The 20,764-nt window shown below is 46.0% G+C and overlaps 2 protein-coding genes and 1 long non-coding RNA gene across 26 annotated transcripts in view; 1 reads left to right on the top strand and 2 right to left on the bottom strand.

Moving 5' to 3' along the window:
* Positions 1-3,919, bottom strand: part of Prp2l1 (proline rich protein 2-like 1) — a 78,691-nt gene extending 74,772 nt beyond the window's left edge. The window contains 1 exon segment of the mRNA NM_001419907.1: positions 3,661-3,919. The gene's annotated coding sequence lies outside the window, so the exon portion shown is untranslated.
* Positions 3,920-4,030: 111 nt separating this feature from the next.
* LOC103693460 (uncharacterized) lies at positions 4,031-18,013 on the top strand. Of its 3 annotated transcripts, none has more exons than XR_015632155.1 (6): positions 4,031-4,214; positions 5,218-5,572; positions 7,743-7,786; positions 8,393-8,484; positions 10,336-10,442; positions 17,378-18,013. It is a non-coding gene; the product is annotated as an uncharacterized LOC103693460 (long non-coding RNA). The 3 variants fall into 3 exon arrangements; XR_015632154.1 differs by lacking the exon at positions 17,378-18,013 and adding an exon at positions 14,877-15,054; XR_015632153.1 differs by lacking the exon at positions 17,378-18,013 and adding an exon at positions 11,994-12,469.
* Positions 7,664-20,764, bottom strand: part of Lyzl6 (lysozyme-like 6) — a 33,409-nt gene continuing 20,308 nt past the window's right edge. Inside the window, exons 1-8 of one of the 22 annotated variants that reach the window (XR_015630438.1) lie at positions 19,732-19,780; positions 17,513-17,644; positions 12,859-13,106; positions 12,464-12,666; positions 11,945-12,152; positions 10,322-10,509; positions 9,229-9,307; positions 7,664-8,007 (exon numbers count right to left, since the gene is read on the bottom strand). Coding sequence is in view for 14 of the 22 variants with exons in the window: in XM_087570822.1 (XP_087426948.1) it covers positions 7,938-8,007; positions 9,229-9,307; positions 10,351-10,509; positions 11,945-12,086 (450 nt within the window). In the remaining 8 variants the exon portion in view is untranslated. Of the gene's footprint in view, positions 8,008-9,228; positions 9,308-10,321; positions 10,510-11,944; positions 12,153-12,463; positions 12,667-12,801; positions 12,834-12,858; positions 13,438-13,636; positions 14,909-16,630; positions 16,684-17,512; positions 17,645-19,002; positions 19,085-19,230; positions 19,346-19,731; positions 19,803-20,105; positions 20,220-20,280; positions 20,426-20,764 lie in introns of those variants that run through there. The other 21 variants (XR_015630437.1, XM_087570822.1, XR_015630433.1 and 18 more) reach the window with 21 other exon arrangements.

Here is a 20,764-nt window from a genome sequence, read left to right on the forward strand (position 1 = left end):
AAGACCTAAATGTTCACACAAGAGTTTATGGAAATATTTAGATAATGGTTTGCCAAAGTAATTGAAGACTCTCAAGACATTTGGATTTGGGCAACTATTTTATCATAAAAGCAAGTCCTTAACCAGGAAGTAAGGAAACATAATTCTCTTTTTCCTCCAAAACTTCCGGGCAGGTCAACCCTTGTACTGTAAATTTAAAAGTTCTGTCAAGTATATGCTTAATAAAAACTTGCCACTGAAAAAGAAGTTCAAAAGAAATTAATAATAATACATCTATCCTCTATTTTCCTCTCCACACTGAGACCAAAGCTTCCTCCAACTCATAACACACACTCTTTGGGGGCACTAACAACTCAAGGGTTTCTATGTTCATGGGACAATAGCACCATTTTTGCAGCATAGAATAACTAAAGCCTTTAATGCTAATAGGAGTTTGAATTAAAGACTACTCTAGAATATATTCTACCCTCCCCTGTGTACGTGTGTGTGTGTGTGTGTGTGTGTGTGTGTGTGTGTGTGTGTGTGTGTTAATGAAACTAAAATCAAAGGCCTCCTGAGTGTTAGGCAAGCTCTTTAACACTGACCCACTTCCGCAGAACCCTTAAAATTTTAATGAAAAGATATTTTTAAAAAACTTCCAACAATCCCAGCTGACAGTGAGGTATCCTATAGTTTCAAAACCAATTAAGATTTGCAAAGGAACTACTAGATGTTAGCATTCTGATTATATAGTAGAGAAGCAGTGAAGAAAATACGGACTATTCAAATGATTAAGGTGGTTAATTCTAGGTGGTGGGGTAACTCATTAAATATCCACTTACTTTCAATAGTAGTCGTTCTCTTGCATGTTCTCCACATAATCCAATTTACCCTTTTGTCTGAAGTCTTTGATTACACTGGCATAAAAGTATGGTTAGCCAAAGTCTACGAAGTTTTCTTCATGACTCTGTTTGGCCAATGGAAACCAAAGTAATAATTTGACCATCCTTGGAATTGTGATCCATTTAGGACATGAGCCCAGTGTCGGGCTGCCTTATATTTGGTGCTAAGATGAAGCTAGTCACAAGAGACTTACAATATCGTATCTACCAGAGATTCTATTCTGGATATACTTGTCTTCAATGCTTGTTTTACAGAGTGGATGTGAAGATTAAATGGCATAAGAAAAACAGTTTTAACTGTAATCAGAGAGAACCCTAAACAAATGCTTTTTTTTTTTCCTGGAGCTGAGGACCGAACCCAGGGCCTTGCGCTTGCTAGGCAAGCGCTCTACCACTGAGCTAAATCCCCAAACCCCCCCCCCCCTTTTTTTTAAAGTAAGAGTACTTTCCTGCCTCATTTTCGGGACACTTGATTTACTAGTTGCCCTCTATTGGTGTGATGACAACAAGGAAGTTCTGCAGAGAAAAGCTGAGAATTGTGAGTGAGCAAAGGCATGTTTCAGTCTTTACATCTAGTAGCTCTCACTTCAGATTACGGTCGAAAATGCAGAGGAGATGAACTGGCCAACACCCTCCTCTCCAAATTGCTAATCCATTAAAAGAAAGAAATACACCTATCTCTATGAGGCAACTAAAGCTATGGCAACCAAAGCTGTGAGAAAGGTTCGACTGCATTACTACACTTCTGTGACAATGCAAGTTCTTCCTAACATTAAATATTTTGCAAATCATTGTGGAATTTTCTTTTCTTTTTTTCTTGACAAGGCCTCCTATAACTAGATTCTCTTCGTTGCCCCAGGACAATATTGAACTTCTGATCCTCCTATCTCCAACCTGAGTTGGAGTGTTGGGATTAGAGGTATATACCAATGTGCCCACTTTTGATTTTTTTTTAATGTGATGCTAAAAAAGAGATGCCCACTTCATGCTAGGCAAGCACTCACTCTACCAAGTGAACTAATTGCCAGCCTTACAATACAGTAGTTCTTTCAAAGATATCTACTTCAATTTTTTTAAAGTGTTACATATTCATAAGATTTGAACAATACAAAATAAATAAATGAAAGCACTATTAGTAGCCTGTGGATCTCTTTATGTACCTTTGTTCTCTGTCACAAGTCTATAAGCAAATAAGCACCTGATAGGCCAATATTTTGTTCTTTTCCAGAACCAAGTACAGTTTATACTATCTACCCTAGGATTGATGATATGTCAATTGAATGACTGAATGAATAAGTGATTTAAAAATGAAATTGCTTTTTGAAGATCTAAATCTGCCTGTTAGAAATGCCCACTACTGGGGTTGGGGATTTAGCTCAGTGGTTAGAGCGCTTGCCTAGGAAGCGCAAGGCCCTGGGTTCGGTCCCCAGCTCCGGAAAAAAAAAAAAAAGAAAGAAAGAAATGCCCACTACTGCAAGGGAGACTGGCCGTATGGTGTGTCACAGTGGGATTCCTTTGGACAAGCAGGAAGCACAGCTTACCATAATTATTTCTCGCAGTCTTCCTTCATGAAGAGAAAAATGAAATAAAAATTTCTCTTAAAAGTGCTTTATCTCCTTTCTTGGTGGTATTTTAAACATTGTTCTCTTTTCTATATTTATAAAAGGTGTGTGTGTGTGTGTATGTGTGTGTGTGTGTGTGTGTGTGTGTGTGTGTGTGTGTGTGTGTTGGGGGTGGGAGACAAGACAGAACGACTTATATTCACTGAAGCTAAAGGAATAATTATAGTTAAACTGGTAACAAGGCAGAAGGGTGAATCATAGGAAGGCAAGGTTCTGCAGTAAGTATGACTTGGCTTATGCAATGATGGGCTTAGCTTGTAAAATTCTTAAAACCTAATATTTATAAAATGGCTTCAGTCCAAAAACCAATAAAAAAAAAAAACTCGCTACTGCTTTGTAATTTTTTTCAGTGACATCTACACTTATACAAATGCTTGGACCTACTCACAGGCTAGAAACCAATCACAATAGTTAAAGAGTGTCTGACAGATGATCTCTTCGGTCATTAGAAGTAGATGAAGAAAGAGAACGTTGAGCAGTGTACAGAGGTAGAGATAGTGTACTAATATACTACTGAGGGGTTGGGGATTTAGCTCCGTGGTAGAGCGCTTGCCTAGCAAGCGGAAGGCCCTGAGTTCGGTCCTCAGCTCAAAAAGAAAAAAAAAAAAAAAAAAAGAATATACTACTGAGTAGAGTGTCCAGATTCAATAAAAGCTACATGGACACACATAGGTAGCAAAGAAATATCAAGTGGCCAATCATTACAGGAGTTCGAATTGAGGGACATAGTGAGAAGTCGCCTTGGAAATTAAATTGCTTGGCATGTTGACATGGAAGGGAGTTTCTACAATACCTTGATGGAGCCCATTTTCTGGGAACTGAAGGGAGTTTTGATAGACAGTTTAAAAGTGTTCAAGATAAGCTATCCCCTCTTTGGATTACAAATGACAGGTAAAGCAACAGAAGTCAATGTCCTGTGGTTTCTTAAATTTAAAGGCAACATAAACTGGAACAGAACATTCTATAGGAGTACACTTGAATTTGACATCACACAAGTCACTACTACAAACCTAAAAACAATATCACGCAGAAGCCTGGAGCCAGGGGCTCAGTGAAAATGCACCTGGAAGCGCGGTATGAACCAACCAGACAGCAGCACAAAAGCTCGCTCACTGCCCAGCACAGAATTGAACTCCAGATCCTTCACTTGTACTCACCTTCCTGAGCGTTGATTCCCCGGCCCTTCTCCAGCATTCCTCCCCGAACGAACGCAGGCTTCCTGAGAAGGAGATGAGTGCGTGAGAAGCAAAAGCGCGGATGGCTAAGATCGTCCCGCTGGCTCACTGGCCGCTGGTCCTCCAGTCCTGTGTCCGAAGTTATTACTTGCAGCTGAAACTCGAAGCCGAGGGACCCGGATTCCCTCAGGCGCGGGAAGCAGCCTCGTCCATCCTCTCCTCAGCACAGCCCCTCTCTTGCAAAGACACAGGTCTGAGGGCCCACAGCTTAAGTACCCACTCAACGCTTTCGCGTGCCAGCCGCAACTCCTACTCCTTACCCTCACTGCGCCTGCGCAAGCAACGCACAGGCGCACAAACAAGGGGCGTGAGCCGCGGGTAGCCAGCGCCCTCCTCGCCCCGCTCACCTGGCTGACCTCTGTTTCTCAGTCCTCAGCTCCAGCTGCACCACTAATTCCCCTATCCAAGCATATTTTTAAGGGTAGAAATGCAGGATCCAACTGGCTTCACCTTCACTTCCGGAAGAAACTAAAACAGTAGGTAGTAAGCTCCGTTGAACTGGTGGGAAATGACTTCTAAAGATAGGTTCCTTGGAGTTAATTCTTAAGAGGTTTAAAATATGCTAGATTAAGCAGAACTCAATCACTAGGGGTCTAGCGGTGGAAATGTTTAAAGATATGTCCCTGATTGTCCTGGAGTTTCTAGTGGTGTTTGTTATGTGGAGTTGGGCGGCGGGGCGGGATGAGAAGCTGGGAGTAAAGTGAGAAGCAGCACATTTGGAAGGGATCAAAATGGGTCCAAAGAACTACTGGAGCTGATGGCGCTTAAGAAAGGTGTTCCTGAAGCTATAATGGGCTACCTATGGGAGTAATACTCAGAGAGAAGGTGAGGCCCAAGGCTCAATAATTCTAGGTTGTTAGAGGCCAATAGGACTCTGCAGAACTTGTGAGTTCTAATGACAGCCCTCAGATCCGTGCTATGATGGCGTTTTCACCTGTCCTCAACAAAATAATAAAAGAACAGTTTTATTATTTTAATGTTTATAGGTGATTTGCCTACAAGTATGGCTTATGCCTATTACTTACATAGGCCAAAAGATGCAGTTGGATCCCTTGGAACTTACAGGTAGTTGTGAACTGCCATGCGGGTGCTAGGAATTGATCCTGGATCCTCTGGAAGAGCAGCCAGTGTTCTTAACCACTGAGCCATCTCTCCCACCCTCACAATAGACTTTTTTTAATTGTATAAAATTAACTGTAATATAGTCCCACCCCCCCTGAATTTTACAAAATGATGCTAAGACTAGTTATAATATTCTCTTTTTTTTAAATAGCATTGATTCATTTGTCCATAGTGAAACCCGTGATGCCAATCGCTCTAAGGACAGCTTGGACATTTGGGCTCATTTCTCCACCTATCCTTGGTCTCCTGATTTGCTGCTCTCAGGCTCTGCAGAGTAGAGGCTCAGTTAAAGTTGAACCAGGTTGGATTACTGGTGCTTTGAATGCCGTCATGGTAGCACTCTCTCATTTATTCCAGAAGAGTGCTGTGGAAAAGAGATTCGGAAATGCTCGTGGAGCGAGTTTGATGGAGTCTCCATGTCGAAGCGCACCTGTGAACTCAAACCACTCTCCAAGGCTCCTTTTGAGATTCTTTTCCATAGATAGGAAAGGTGGCATGCCATACACAACTTGTGACAAAGCAATTGTCCCATCCATGCACAGCTCCAAGAACTGCTTGATCAAAACATACACTGTCATCTGAGCATACGATGCCACCATTGGAATCTAGTCTATAAGCTCTTTCCCAGGAGACTTAAATTTGGTTGCTAGAAAACCAAAGAGCAAGGATCCTACCCAAGACTGGGAGGTGAACCAATCAACTGAGGCACTTGGTAAGTGTTGAGACAGGTTTCAGACACTGCGTAGCCAGATTTCCCTAGTATAACCAAAAGGGTCTTGACTGGATGTTGACTCATTCAGAGCCGCTACAAATTTTCTCAGCAAGACCCAATAACCAACCCAATCAGGAGTGTACAGCAGTGGCCAACAGTAGACGATATCTCTAGAGATATAATCACAAGTTCTTTACTTCCCTCTAGGCAGCACACCAAAGGTTCATAGGCAGCCCTGTCTTTCCCTTGGACAGGCGAGGAGAGATATGACCACTCAGGAACTCCAGCAGAACACAGAGCTTCCCACAGTTCTGGGAATAGATAACACATGAACATCAAACTGCCAGTAGCTGGATGGAATCTTGTCCTGTGTTCACGACTGAGCACGGACAGCGTGCTGATGTCGATGTCTCTCTTTCTGCCGATTCCTACATTGGGAATCTGTGGTATCTCTAGGATGTTCTCTGCAGTCACCACTCAAGTTGAAAAACAACGTAGGGGTTGGGGATTTAGCTCAGCAGTAGAGCGCTTGCCTAGCGAGCGCAAGGCCCTGGGTTCGGTCCCCAGCTCCGAAAAAAAAGAAAAAAAAAAAAAAGAAAGAAAAACAACGTAAATCCAGTATCAGTTGTTTCTGTGTCCATACAGAAACAGCTTTTACTTCATCACCGGCAAGAGGTGTCTGGGTGGGGTCAGGCTTCCTTCTTTTGTTGACATTTTGTAGACATCTTAGAATATTCTAGTTATCATATTCTTAACTAAGTATTAAAATCAAGTTGGAATACACGATGACTAATCCTTGTCGCCCAGACCTGATTTAAGATTACCCTGGATGTGTCTGGGAGGGTATTTCCAGAAAAGTTTTGATAGAGGAAGGAAGACCCACTTGAATGTTGGGTGGTACCATCCCATGGGCTGGGATTAAGAAAGTGAGCTGAACACCAGCATCTATCTCTCTTTCCTAACTACAGATGCCATGTGACCAACTGTCCCACACTTTTGCTGTGATGGACCGGACTCTCAAACTGCGAGTCAAAGAATAAAAACAAAATAAAATAAAAACATTGGTTCCCCCCCCCTCAGTATTTTGGCACAGCAACAAGACAGGCATCTAATACAGGGCTCTTCTGGTTTTAGTTATTGATTGACATCCTACTTGCTTGGGAAATACAAAAGTCAGGAAACCAATAAATTGTCAGATCCTTCGTCTGGTTGCTGATGCAGTTAAAGCTTGGGATAGAGGAATAGGAGGTCCGAGCTAATAGTCCAGGTTAGTTAGACAGTACTGATAGTAGCTGGGTGCAGGACATCCCCCATCTGTTCCTTTTATGCCTTGTTCTTTTTTTTCTCTCTCTCCTTTTCTTTTTTCTTTTCTTTTTTTTTTTTTTTTTTTCGGAGCTGGGGACCGAACTCAGGGCCTTGTGCTTGCTAGGCAAGCGCTCTACCATGAGCTAAAGCCCCAACCCTTCTGCCTTGTTCTTAAGCAAATTGCAGTTCATATCTGCACCTGCCAAACCAATAAGACCCTGTGAAGAAAAGCTTTTGTGCGTGTGTGCGTATGTGTGCACAGGAGTGTAGGTCAGGACAACTTGCAGGAGTCGGTTTTCTCCTCTACCATGGAGGCTCCTAAAACTGAACTAAGGCTTGACATTAAGGCTTGAACGGAAGCTGCTACCTGCTCAACCATTTTGCTGTTCCCTTTACTACTACTATTATTATTATTATTATTATTATAGATTGTCAGTCTCTCCAAATCATTTGTACCTATTACCATATCTTTTTATCTACCATTTTCTCCTCTTCAATACCAGACCCTTGGCACTCCTGGCTGGTTACCTATATCTGATCTTCAATTTATCTTTAAAAACGGTTGTCTGGCACTGTTTCTAACCAATGTGTATAGATTTAGAAAACATTTTATTGCCCACTGCACTGTTCCCGGCTATCTCCTTTCCTTTGCCACTTTAATTATGAACACCCAAGGGTAACAGATACACCGGTCTTCCTTTTTTTTTTTTTTTTTAATGCCTAGAACACTCTTAAAGTGACAGGTACACAAGTGTAACTGGAATTAATAACTAAATGAACACATTCTTTGCCCATGGTGTGCTTTAATAAATTTTGAAAAATGCAATTGTATTTATATGACACCTTCTTGGTTTGCAAATGATAGGAACAAAGGAACCGGGCCTGGGTGAACACAAGCAGGGAGCCGAGGTAAGGCGTTTCCCCCTGGGACTCTGGTCAGTTTTACTTGCGAGTGGGAAGAGGAGAAAGTAACAGGTGAAGGCAAGACGATGAAATAGTGAAGAATGGCCAAGGAGTACAGAGGTCCTGGAGTGACTCCCCAGTAAGTCTGCACCCTGGTTCATACCAGACGGCATCCCGTCAGCCAGTAGGAGAGTGGCCGTCCTAAACAGTGCAACCTCCAATCTACCCTGTGGAGTTAAAAATATGAGGTGTTTGCTCTCTGTTTAAGTGATGTTTCTCAACACACTAACCCAGTTCTTCAGACTCCTCCCCTAGAGCATTCCCTAGAATCCCCTTCATTCCTAGCAGGGCCATCCCTTCTGATTCTTCTTTAGTGTTCTCTCGCCTCTGCTGCTTACCCTCTCCTGTCATTAAGTAAGTATCCACATTTTCAATCCACATTTCCCTTTGAAGGTGGGTGACACTATTCTCTAGAGTTAGCTAAAACCCTGGTTGCAATCTTTGAACCTACCCTTGAGAAAGAAGCAGCCCTTAAAATCATTAACGCTCTTTCCTGGAATCTTGTATTGAATATGCAAGGCTCATAACTTTAACCCTTACACATTCCTGTAGATGAAGCCATATGTTTTACTCACATGTCCAGTTTGAAGCACAGAGAAGTGGTCCCCTACGCATCCAGCTTTGAGGAGCTACAAGCGTTGGGGGTATGTATCCTACTAAGGGCCCCCCTTTAATAGGAAACATTGTCGATTAGGAGAGGCCCCCTGCAGTAGACACATTTGTATTAATTAAATCCTCTCATGCTTCCAGCTAATTGGAACAAGGAGAAAAACCACTGATTCTCTATCTCTCTGGAACTTGACTAGGACTTGTCTACCGAGTCCACTTAGGGCTTTTAATTGTAGACTTGGGAGGCTGTAGTCTGTCTTATGTGTTGGAAAGCAAAGATGCTAGCCTACAGAGGACAGTGGCTTGCTTATGCAGTGGAAGCAGAACTGGCCACAGGAAACCACTGCCTTTTTCCTAGCCTCCCCTGAGGTTCCTGTCCTCTCCTGAGGCCTAGTTGCTACACCCCTTGAATGGGCTCAGTAAGAAACCTTCTCTTGAAATAAATTTCTGGGCTGGGGATGGCTCACTAGCATAAGGACCTGTGTTGGAATCCCCACCAAACCCACATAAAGGCTGGGTCATCTTCCCTGCCTGCCTGCCTGTAATTCCAGTGTTCAGGAGGCTGGGACAAAGGATTTCTGAAGCAAACTGTTTAGCCAGACTAGCTAAACCTGTGAGTTCCAGGTCCAATCCAGAGACTTCATCCCATCAATCCTCCCACTATTCCTCCCTCTAGTCCTCCCACTAGGCCTCCCACTAGCCCTCCCATTAGGCCTCCCACCAGCCCTCCCACTAGTCCTCCCACTAGTCCTCCCACCAGTTCTCCCATGTCCCCTCACCAGTTCTTCATCCCTCCAGATCCAGACACAATCATTTTTGCACAGTGGATGGATGGAATGAGGTTGGGATTCAGTAGTTCTGAAAAGAAGGAAGAGGTCACCTGTGCTGGGTACAAAGACTAATCCCAAAAACCAGACAGACACTGTCTCGACCTAGGGCTTGAGCACTTTCAGGTTAGGCAAGGCCTCCATCCTCGGAACCCCTTAGCTAGCCTACAGTGGTTGCTGGAGATGGGAAGTGGGACCAGAAGGAGACTGGACTCTGGCCCCTCTTCTTCCTGTAGCCAGGGTAGGTAATGGCTCACCCAACGTTTGCAGGATTTCTGGCATGAGGGATGATGCCAAAACAGACAACACAGAGACCAAGAAAAGGTCCTGCTTTTAGTGGGTTCTATAGGTGAGAAGCCCAGGGATATTAGGGTAGGAAGGATTCACCCACCCTGTCAAGCCTCCTGGATTAGCTTTGACACAAGAATTTGTACCTGGCCGTTAGCCTGGGTCCTAGTGAATGGACATTTTTGAGCCTTCAAGACCACAAATCACATTCATTTCTAGACTAACTGCCTCCCTCTCCCTCCCCTCTTCTTCCCTTCCCTTCCTCCCTCCCTCCTTCTCCCTTCTTCCCTTTCTCCCTCAGAAAATATTTTTTTCTTCATTCCTCAGAAAGTATCTTATTGTACATCCCCAGGCCAGCCTTGAGTTTCTGGGCCCTGACAATCCTCCTGCTCCAGCCTGCAGAGTAGATAGTACTAAATGACGACCCATCTTGGCTCTTCTCTGAGCCTCAGTTTGCTCATCTGAGAAGTGGGGCTCATAAACAATTTCTACTGTGTGGAAGGGTGGATACAATGGCCTGTGCACACACTGTGTTCGATATAGAGCATGTTGTCAGTGTGGCTTCAAGGCCACTCCTGGCCATGAAGAGTCTTTCTGAGCTCAGGTGACCCTCCAGACCTCCTCCAAGGACAACTGTGGAGTTATTCATCCGCTCAATCAAGGAATTCCTTGTTCTTTAAACTGTCCTTGGAAGGACATGCCCAGGTGGTGCCTGGGAAGAAAGGTCCTGTAAATAGAGCCTAATCTCCTCTCTCACCTCTCCCACCCTAGGGTTCCCAGCCAGACCTTCACAGTCCAGGCGGCAGAAGTTCTCTGAATGACTCTGGTAGTCATTGCACCAGTAACGGCTATTGATCTGGAAGATTCCATAGTCAAAGGTACCATCTGCATTCTCAGTCACCTTTGATATGTTGAATTTGCTCTCCACAAAAGCCAAGCACAGCCCTTAGAAAAGAGAGAAGAGGGATGCTCTTTAGGTAGGATCTAAACTGAGTGGGTAGGAAGTTGACACAAAAGGGGGCGGGAGACAAGGCATCAGGAGAGAGAACAAGGCCCAAGAGGCTAGCCATGCCTGAAGAGCTAGAAACAGCCATAGGTTTCTCCATCCTGTCCTTCGGTCCATTTCCCCATCCATTTGTACAGCCACACACACCCCCCATCTTTCCACCTACGTATGTTTTATGCACTCTCGCTGAGTACCTTCTGTTAGCTAGGAGCTATGCATAGCCAGATAGGCTAGTATTGACTTCAAGGGGTCTAGTACAGATTGAACAAAAGTACAAAAGTATGGGCTTAACACAGAGGAGGGGAGGAAGAGAGGGGAGGGGGGAAGGAGAGAGAGAGCGAACGGTGAGGGAGATAGAGAGAAGGGGATAAGGGAGGAAGGGAGGGAGTGAGAGGGAAGGAGGGAGGGAAGCGGGAGGGAGGGAGGAAGAGAGAGAGAGAGAGAGAGAGAGAGAGAGAGAGAGAGAGAGAGAGAGAGAATATATGTTCAAGTCAGTTTTCATTACTTCAGGACCTCTCGTTTCTGCAGCTGTGTCCTGTATTCCACACTAACTATGGCCTGGAAGCTTCAGGCTGCTCTCTCTCTCTCTCTCTCTCTCTCTCTCTCTCTCTCTCTCCCACTCTCTCTCTGCTACCCATTTCTCCATGAGTGCTAGGATTATAGATGCATTAAAAAGTTATTTTTATTTATGCGCATGCGTGTCTGTGTGCATGTGCATGTGCATGTGACTGCCAGGTGCCTGTGGAGGCCAGAAGTATCAGGTGCCTTGGAGATGGAGTCGCAGGTTCTAAGTCGCTCCAGAGGGGACTCAAACTCAGGTCTACTGGAGGAGTAGAGCATTTCTCCAGCTCCCACTTTAAAAAAACAAAAACAAAAACAAAAACAACAACAAAAACTTTAAGATCAAAGTTATCAGGCATACAAGGCAGGTGCTGTTACCCGCCCAGCCATCTGCTGGCCCCTTAAGCTTCTCCTTGGTTTGTTTGAGACAAAAACTTTGCTATAGAGCCCTGGTTAGCCTCATAGCAATCCTCTTGCCTTCGTCTCTGAGAATGACAAGCCTGCACCACGTTCTCCACACACATGTCACCACCAGCCGACCCTGGATATCTGTGTGTGTGCTTGTTGCTGTGTTTGCCCTCCTAGAATGTAAGCACTGTGAGGGAAAGAATTTGATTTACCTCTACCACAGTAGTGCATAGCAAGTGCTCAGTTAATAGCCGTTGGTTGAGATGGGACATGTTGGGAGAGACTTCTTGTTGGAGGGAGATAGTTCTCTGAGCTCAACTTGGAAAGACAAATGTCAGAGAAAGGAAGGCCGGTAAGAGATGCAGGGAAGGGGGGCGGGGAAGGAGCCGAGGAGAGGACACTCACAGTGAGGCAGGGAGTAGCCCTCAAACCCATCCAAGTCCTCTTGATACAGAATCCTGGCCAAGGTACAGCGATTGATGATGCTGCCATCATTCACGACCAGAAGGCAGCTCACCACACAGATAAACAGCACCCTCATCATCATCCAAGGAGACGGGGTACCAGCCGGTCTCTGAGAGCCTGGGGAATCTGAGCGAGAAATCAAATTTCCCTAATGGGGTCAGAGAGTGCTTGGTAAGGAAGAGGAGGCTCCTGCCAAGAACCACCTTGTTCTGTAGATCCTCCCAGAAGGCCCCCCAGGCTGGCTGGGAGCTAGGGCCAGAGAGGTACACTTTGAAGCTGGATAGGGCCACCTGCTGGGACCACTGTTGCCCACAAGGGAATCCCTGTGAGGCTCAATGGCCAAGCCAGACCTTCCTGCATCCCAAGGCTCTGAGAAGCTTATCTCTGAGGGACATTCTGAATCACAATAAAAAGGCCTGCAAGACACACCTGTGAAATAAAGAGCTATTTGCTACTGACCTGAAAGTCTAACTCAACAGGGCTTCATCCATTCTATTTGCAACACCAGAGCGGGTCAGTTCTCCTTCCTCTCAAGAAGGCATGTGTTCTTGGCACCCCCAGCCTTCTGGAACCCTGGTTCTGTGACGTCATCACCCTCCAGGAAAGATGGTGGTTTGAACTGTGCAAGCTGTCCAAGCTTCAGGTAGAAATGGTAGATAGGTCTGGAAGGCAAGGAAGGTGTCCCATGTAAGGCAGACGGATGGGCAAAACCCTACCACCTCCCTCCCTTTCTGGGAACAGGACAACCTTAGCTTCCTACTCGTCCTGCCCGTGTCCCTGGGCTGTAGGATGTGTACCTATATTCTGAATTGGAACTCGGCAGAGCTGTGGGGTTTTGCACAGGACCTATGTACCTTGCAATTTGATTTCTGTGGGCCCAGCCCCTGTGCAGCTCCAGTCCTTTGTAGAAAGTCTGTGGAGTCAAGGCCAGAATCCAATCCAGAAGCAACCTTCAAGGATCCACATACACCTTTTCCTTCCCACTCTCTGGGACTCAGTGAGCCTCCCTTCCTCCATAAACAAAGCTGAGTTGTGTTTCTGTTACACGCTCACAAAGAAGACCTATCTACCTATTATAACATGACGATGCTTCAGAAGGGTGCTGAAAAATATTTAGAAATCACTATCACTAAACAAGATACATTTAGTGGGAAGGTAATTATGGGTAATTTAGAAGTCTGGAAGCAATGCTCAACATCTTGAAGCTGGTACTTGCTGTGCTAGCCAGCAGCCACTAGAGGACAGAAGCAGCCGGTGTCAAAGAAGATGGGGGTGGGGGTGGGGGCCAGAGTTTGGTATTCCGAAATGCAACACGCCTTCCCTTAGAGGCCCTAGCCTCCCCAGTTAGCCAGCAGCGACCATTCTCTTGAATTTCAGACTTGGTCTCTTTGGTTAGGAATCTGCCTTGTTTGTCCGTCAGCACTGGGAGAGCTACCTGTGCTCCCTGTGCTCCCTGTGTTTAAACAAGGGCGGACACCAGGCTCCGGGTTTGTGGAGCTGTCGATGGCACCAGAACTGTGATTCTCAGAGTAGCTTCAGAAAATTCTCCCATTCACTTTGCCTGGAACCCTATGATTAGGAAGCAGGCCAACTTACTGGACCAGTCGCTGCAGCATCATGGGCTTAACTAACCTGGTTGGCACACGGCCAACAGTGGGGCACCGGGATAAACGACTCAGTGAAAGAGACAGGAAAGAGAGCAGAGTCGATGCAGACAGGGAAATGCCCATGGATGCGGTGGATGAGCCTCCCAGTGAGAACAAATGTTGACCCTGAATGAGCCCTGTCCGTGGGGTGCAATGCTCAACTCTGCAGGCAAGGAATCCATTTGTCTTCTCAGAGTTCCTAAGAATCAGCTGCAGAGAAGTTAGCCATCCCAAAGTCTCAGAGCTGGGAGGAGGCAGCCTAAAACCAAACCTGTGAGATTTAGCAATCACATAAACAAAATCGTCTTTTTTTTTTTTTTTTTTGAGGCAAGAACTCTGTAGCCCAGGCTAGCCCCAAACTCATGGTCCTCTTCCTGCCTTAGTCTCTCAAGTCCTGATGGACTTATTGTTGAGCACTAACGTCCAGCTCTGCCGTTCATTATTTGAAATAGCCACATTACATGTTGCAAATCTGTGATGTGTCTTAATACATTTCCTTTTTTTTTTTTTTTCTGTTCATTGAGAGTTGAATCTAGATGCCTAATCAGATTCAGATGAAGGTTTAAACTTTTGGCAAGTCTTGTCAGTTGTCTTCCCAAAGGCATTGTCCTGATTTTATTTCTGTTGTTATGATTAAAATTCCCTGACAACCGACAACCGGCAATTTAGGAGAGAAAGGATTTGTTTTAACTTGCAATTCCAAGTTACAGTTCACCAATACTAGGAAGTCGTTGTAGAAAGAGCTTGGGACAGCTGGTCGCATCACACCAGTGATCAGTGGAGAGGACTGAATGTCTGCGTTTGCTTGCTTGCCTTCTTGTGCTCAGATTGGTTTCTCCATCTTAAACAATTCAAGATCCCTTGCCTAGGGAATGGCGCTGCCAACCTGGGCAGGCTTTTCCCATATCAGTTAACTTGGTTAAGACAACCTTGGACAGACATGTCCACAGGGCAGTCCGAGTAGACAGTTTCTCTCTGAGACTCTTATCTCAGATGATTGTAGGTTACCTCAACATTAAAGCTAACTGTCACAAGCGTGTCATGAACTTCTTCAGTGATATTGCTCAATGTCCAGCCCTGTTATTTCAAGTAGTACGTGCTCTTAACTGCTGAGGCATATTTTCAACCTAGTCTCCCACCTTCTTTATAATTCTGATGAAGCAGGAGGTAGCAATCATTTTTTTTTTTTATAGAAGCCTTCATAGTATGTATTTTCACCATTGCAGACCGTAAGATCTCCTTGCAACTGTTTGGTTCTGTCATCACGGCACAAAATCAGCCGCAGATAAGGCATCCGTGAGTGAGTCTGTCCCTGCTGCTGTAAAATCTCGCAAAAACAGGTTGTGGCTAAACTTGGCCCATCAGCTAATGACTGATCCTTCTTATAAACAATAATGTACAGTGTGTCTCCTTTGAAACAAACCCTTGTATAATTGAGCAATTGCTGTCTTGTGATAGCAGCTTTATACCATTTTCAGAAGTAGGATCCTTTTCCAAATGACACACATAAAAATTCATCTAGCCAGGGGCTGGAGAGATGGCTCATCAGTTAAGGGCACTGGCTGTTCTTGCAGAAGATCCAGGTTCATGTGTCAGCACCCATGTAGCCACTAACAGCCAGCTGTAACTTCCGTTCTAAAGAGTCTGTCACCTGTTTCTGGCCTCCATGGGCGTTGCATGCATAGGCCCTGGATGGTTGAAAACTTTAGTAATGGCATCATTAGTAGCTATTAAAGATGCCATTGTTAAATAACATCATGTAGGGAGCGTACCAAGACAACCAGACCCAGAAACAAACATTTCTCACACTGGCCCCTCGCTTTTACCCTTTCATTTGTCCAATTGGCCAGAAGAAATCATACGACGAGTTCCATCAGTGTGAAAGGTATGTGTCTTAGTCAGGGTTTCTATTCCTGCACAAAACATCATGACCAACGGGCAAGTTGGGGAGGAAAGGGTTTATTCAGCTTACACTTCCACACTGCTGTTCATCACTAAAGGAAGTCAGGACTGGAACTCACACAAGGGCAGGAAGTTGGAGGCAGGAACTGAGGCAGAGGCCATGGAGGGGTGCTGCTTGCTGGCTTGCTTCCCCTGGCTTGCTTCCCCTGGCTTGCTCAGTTTGCTTTCTTACAGAACCCAGGACTACCAGCCCAGGGATATCACCACCCACCATGGGCTGGACCCGCCCCCCCATCACTAATTGAGAAAATGCCCAGCAGCTGGATCTCATGAAGGCATTTCCTCAAGTGGGGGCTCCTTTCTCTGTGATAACTTCAGCTTGTGTCAAGTTGACACACAAAACCAGCCAGTACAGTAGGATTCTATGGTTCATCGGTGGTTACCTAACTGTCGCTCAGGTCACAGGCAGAAGGATCTCTGTGCCCAAACAGCTTGGGTGGGGGAAGGTACTAGGATTGATTCTGCAAGAGGGAGAATGCGTCACTGGCATGTTGGCACGTTGCAACCCACTGCTGCTGACTACAATGGAGAAGGGAAATTCCTCAAGACAGTGGGCATGCCTCAGGCAGACAAAAAGCAACAATCACCCATTTTCCCCAGGTCAAGCTTCCTTAACAAGACAGAATACAAGCTTAGCCAGAGCTGGCCCTGTGCCTGTACCCGCAAAGACTTGCTTCATGTCCAGAGTTCAGAGGCATTTTCCCTGAACTGTTGAAAGTAAAAAATCACTTCCAACCTTGGAAAGCGACAAGAGACACTACAGATGCCTGGCCGTTCCTTGGGCCAGCATCTGACTGCCATCCTGTCACTTCAAAGACTCAGTGCTGAGCCCCATGCCTGCGAGGCTGGGAATGGTTTCCCATGCTTAAGCCAGAGTTGGCATCGCTAAGATGCTTGGGAATCCAAATAGAGCTTCCCTTCCTGTGTTCTACTAGCCTTGGGTGCCCAGCATGCATTGTCTTCCCCTAGCTTGTCCTTACCAGCTTGCTCTTACCAAGTTTCTCTGCCTCTGACCTACCTGTCTGTGGCAGGGACTGTCCTGTACAACCATGATTTCCCAAGGTCCCACTCATTTTATTGTTTTGAGACAGGGAGCCATATATCCCAAGCTGCTCTCAAATTTGGCAAGTAGCACAGTAGAGGATGACCTTGAACTTCTGACCCACCTGCCTCTGTTCCCCAGGACTGGGATTACAGGCACGCAACACCACGCTTGGTTCATACCAAGCTGGGGCTCAGACCCAGGGCCTTCTGCAAGTGCTCTACCTACTGGGCTACATACCCAGCCCTTCCTTTTGTTTTTGTGAGTCAAGGCCTCATTCTGTAGCCCAGACTTTACTGGAGCATATGGGAGCTCACCTGCCTGACCCCGCTTGCCACGCGCCTCCCCAGACTGTGTGGTATTACAGGCATGAACTGCCATGCCCAAACCAGGGGCCCCATCTCTTCAAGGTTCAACCATCTCCTAGTTCCGCCCTAGGAACAAAGTCATCAGCACATGAACCCTTCGGGGACGTTTCAAACATATTCGACTTCAGCAACCATAAGGCAGCCCTGATCTTTCCCTTCAGCTGTCTGCACTGGCAAATATCCCCCAAGGGTCTGAGCTAACAGGGAACCACGGGCTCTTCAAGCCCTGTCATTAAGGGACTGGCATCTTGCTCTGTTCCCTGCTGTCCCGGCTGGTAGGGAGGCTGCTGCACAAACGGGCAACACAGAAGGATCTCTCTCTCTCTCTCTCTCTCTCTCTCTCTCCTTCCTCCAGGCTTGTTCTTTCTGCTCGGGAAGCCAGATGCTTTGCAGTTTAATTGCATGCTGCAGTTGGAAGTACAGAATGTCAATGTTGGAAAGGAAGGACCTCGTTATAGATAATAGCTACCAGCATTTATTGAGCACTTACTCTGTGCCAGGTGCCGTGCCAGGCCTGCTTCCAGGCATGGCCTTATTTAACTTTTGTGGCGTTGTCTGTGTTCTACACGAAGAAACTGAGGCTTAAGAGAAGCTTCAGACCACTGAACTGAGAATAGGTCCCCTATTGAAGGAATCAGAGAAAGAACTAGAAGAGCTTGAAGGGGCTCGAGACCCCATATGAACAACAATGCCAACCAACCAGAGCTTCCAGGGACTAAGCCACTACCTAAAGACTATAGATGGACTGACCCTGGACTCTGACCCCATAGGTAGCAATGAATATCCTAGTAAGAGCACCAGTGGAAGGGGAAGCCCTGGGTCCTGCTAAGACTGAACCCCCAGTGAACTAGTCTATGGGGGGAGGGCGGCAATGGGGGGAGGGTTGGGAGGGGAACACCCATAAGGAAGGGGAGGGGGGAGGGGGATGTTTGCCCGGAAACCGGGAAAGGGAATAACACTCGAAATGTATATAAGAAATACTCAAGTTAATAAAAAAAAAAAAAAAAAAAAAAAAGAGAGAAGCTTCAGAGAATTCCCCTGTGTTCTAGGCGGTACCTCATGGCACAAAGTATCAGTTGATATTAGCAGGGGGTGGTGGGGGAGTAAGGTTGTGTTGAGGGGAGAAAGGTTTCCATTGTCGGATGCCACATCCTGACTCTCCTTAGAGAACTCAAAAATAACACCACATATGTAAGGCCCTGAGAGTTCCTGCAGCATCTCATGTATTGCAGACTTCATATTACCACTGCTGTGGAAAGGGCAGTCTGGAGACTGCAGATAATGACCAACCTCCTCATCTACAGATGGCCCATGAGGCCTAGACACTTTGGGGACAGACCAGACAAAGACCCTGGGCTTCATGTTTCTACATACACAGAGCACAAAAAAGCAGACAGAAGCTCATCTGGTCCACTAACCTGTTTGAGTTTTAAAAAAAAATGTAATGAAGACTTTCTTTGTGTCTGTACAAGTGTGTGTGTGTGTGTGTGTGTGTGTGTGTGTGTGTGTGTAAGTAGGAGGTCAACCTCAGCGGTTGCTCCTCAAGTAGTATACTTACACATACACACACACACACACACACACACACACACACAGACCCTTTTTTTTTTTTTGAGAAAGGGTCTTTTACTTGTGGGAGTCTACCAAGTAGGTGAGGCTATCTGGAAAATGAATCTCAAGGGACCGTCAGTGTCTGGTATTACAGGTAGGTAATACAGTATATATGTACAACATGCCCCACCTTTTATAGAAAACATACTTTGTAAGGATCAAACTCAGGTCCTCATGCTTTCAAAGCAAGCATTTTACTAAGAATCTCTCCAGCTTCTTGATTAATGGATGAACCAATCAAAACCCCAAAAAGGAGGGTTGACTTGTCCAAAATCACACAGCCAATTAGGAGCCCAGCAGAAACAGATTCTAGATCTCTAAAATTATAATATTCTCTAAAACATGACCCAACTAGACATAGTATTTCACCTGTTATCCTACACCCAGGAAGCTGAGGCAGGAGCATCTTGAGTTCCAGGTCAGCCAGGACTATGTAACAAAACTGACTTAGCTGTGAAGAGAAACCATGACCAAGGCAACTCTTATGAAGGCAAACATTTACTTGGGACTGGTGTCTTACTTAGGGTTTAACTGCTGTGAACAGACACCATGACCAAGGCAACTCTTACAAAGGACATTTAATGAGGGCTGGCTTACAGGTTCAGAGCTTCAATCTATTATCAACAAGGTGGGAACATGGCAGCATCCAGGCAGGCATGGTGCAGGAGGAGCTGAGAGTTCTACATCTCATTCCAAAGGCAAACAGAAGACTGACTCACAGGCAGCTAGGACAAGGGTCTTAAAGCCCGCCCCCACAGTGACACACTTCCTCCAACAAAGCCACATCTATCCTGACAAGGCCACACCTCTTAATAGTACCACTTCCCATAGGCAAAGCATATTCAAACCACCACAAAAAAACCCTGTCTCAATAACTCAGTCGATCAATCCTAAATCAGACAGGTGGTGGCAGGTGAGGCATAGCGTCTCTGATACCTATGACAAATATATCTGCTCATTGGGCAGTGCTTGTGCTGGCTTTCCACAGCTAAAGGTATCACCCCGCCCCCCCCCCCACCTCAGGCCTTTCTCCCACGGACCTCGGTAAAGCTACCCTGACTAGTACAACCTGAGGGACTCCCTGTGCCCTCTACCCACTTGCCATAGCAGAACAGGGCTGGCACCACAGTGGCAACGTCTTGTGAGCGAGGGCAAACAAAGCAACCAGTGTTTAATTCTGTACCCAGGGCAGTAAAAATGCCATTGGCTTCCCTCCTGTCCTCCAACTGGAAACACGAGACCATTTGGACAGGAACTGGGCAGAAGGCAAATTTGCCTGCCTCAGGAAGAGCTTGCTGAGATAATGAACCATGTAAATAGGATCCAAGAAGATCTGCTGGTGATGTAAATTCCACTCCGGGGCTCTCAGCCTCTCTGAAGGGCATGCTCCTTCCATGGTCAACTATTTACATTTTAAATAGAGAGAAGGGCAGAGAAGGTATAGTTGGGTATGTAGATGAGCTTGGTCTTACCGTTATTACAATAGCTCGCACGTGCGAGGAACACTGTCTTTACCCTGTTTACAGTGTAGATGGTTTCTAATGTCAGCTCATGAGGACGTTTTAGTCCCCATGGTTCATCTAGCCAGCAGCTGCAATGAGGAAGGTTTTATTAACCTCTTTGCCCCGGGGGAGGATTGTTTCTTACCAACCCTGGTGGCCCACACATGCCAGAAGGCCAAAGGTTATTTCAAACAGCTGCAGAGACAGTGCATTACCGCCTCCTGAGTGGCCCATGCCATTCCTCTTGGGGACCAGATTGTCCACATGGCCCTTCCAGAGCTGAGAGAGACAGAAGTGTGACTGAGGTAGAGGGTAAAAATAGTCCCACGTGGGTGGCAGCTGGGCCAGAAGCACCTTCTTCCTTCTCTCTAGAGGAGGGTGGCAACCCGGGTGGAGAACAGCTCCTGGGTTCCAGAGGCCCCCACCCTGCACTTTGAACTTCCCTTCTTCCCCTGACAGTGAAATGCACCCCACACAGATCTACCCATACGCATCATGAGCTGGAAGCATGTGGACTTGGTTGTAAGTCTTACAGGTCTGTAATACTGTCTGTGCCACACTACCTGCTACGACCTCGGGCAAGATTTCCTTCTAACTCTCCAAGGACTTCTTTCTCCAAGGCTTGCTGT

Source organism: Rattus norvegicus, chromosome 10, assembly GCF_021556685.1.
Source record: "Rattus norvegicus strain SHRSP/BbbUtx chromosome 10, alternate assembly SHRSP_T2T, whole genome shotgun sequence".
Classification (NCBI taxonomy): domain Eukaryota; kingdom Metazoa; phylum Chordata; class Mammalia; order Rodentia; family Muridae; genus Rattus; species Rattus norvegicus.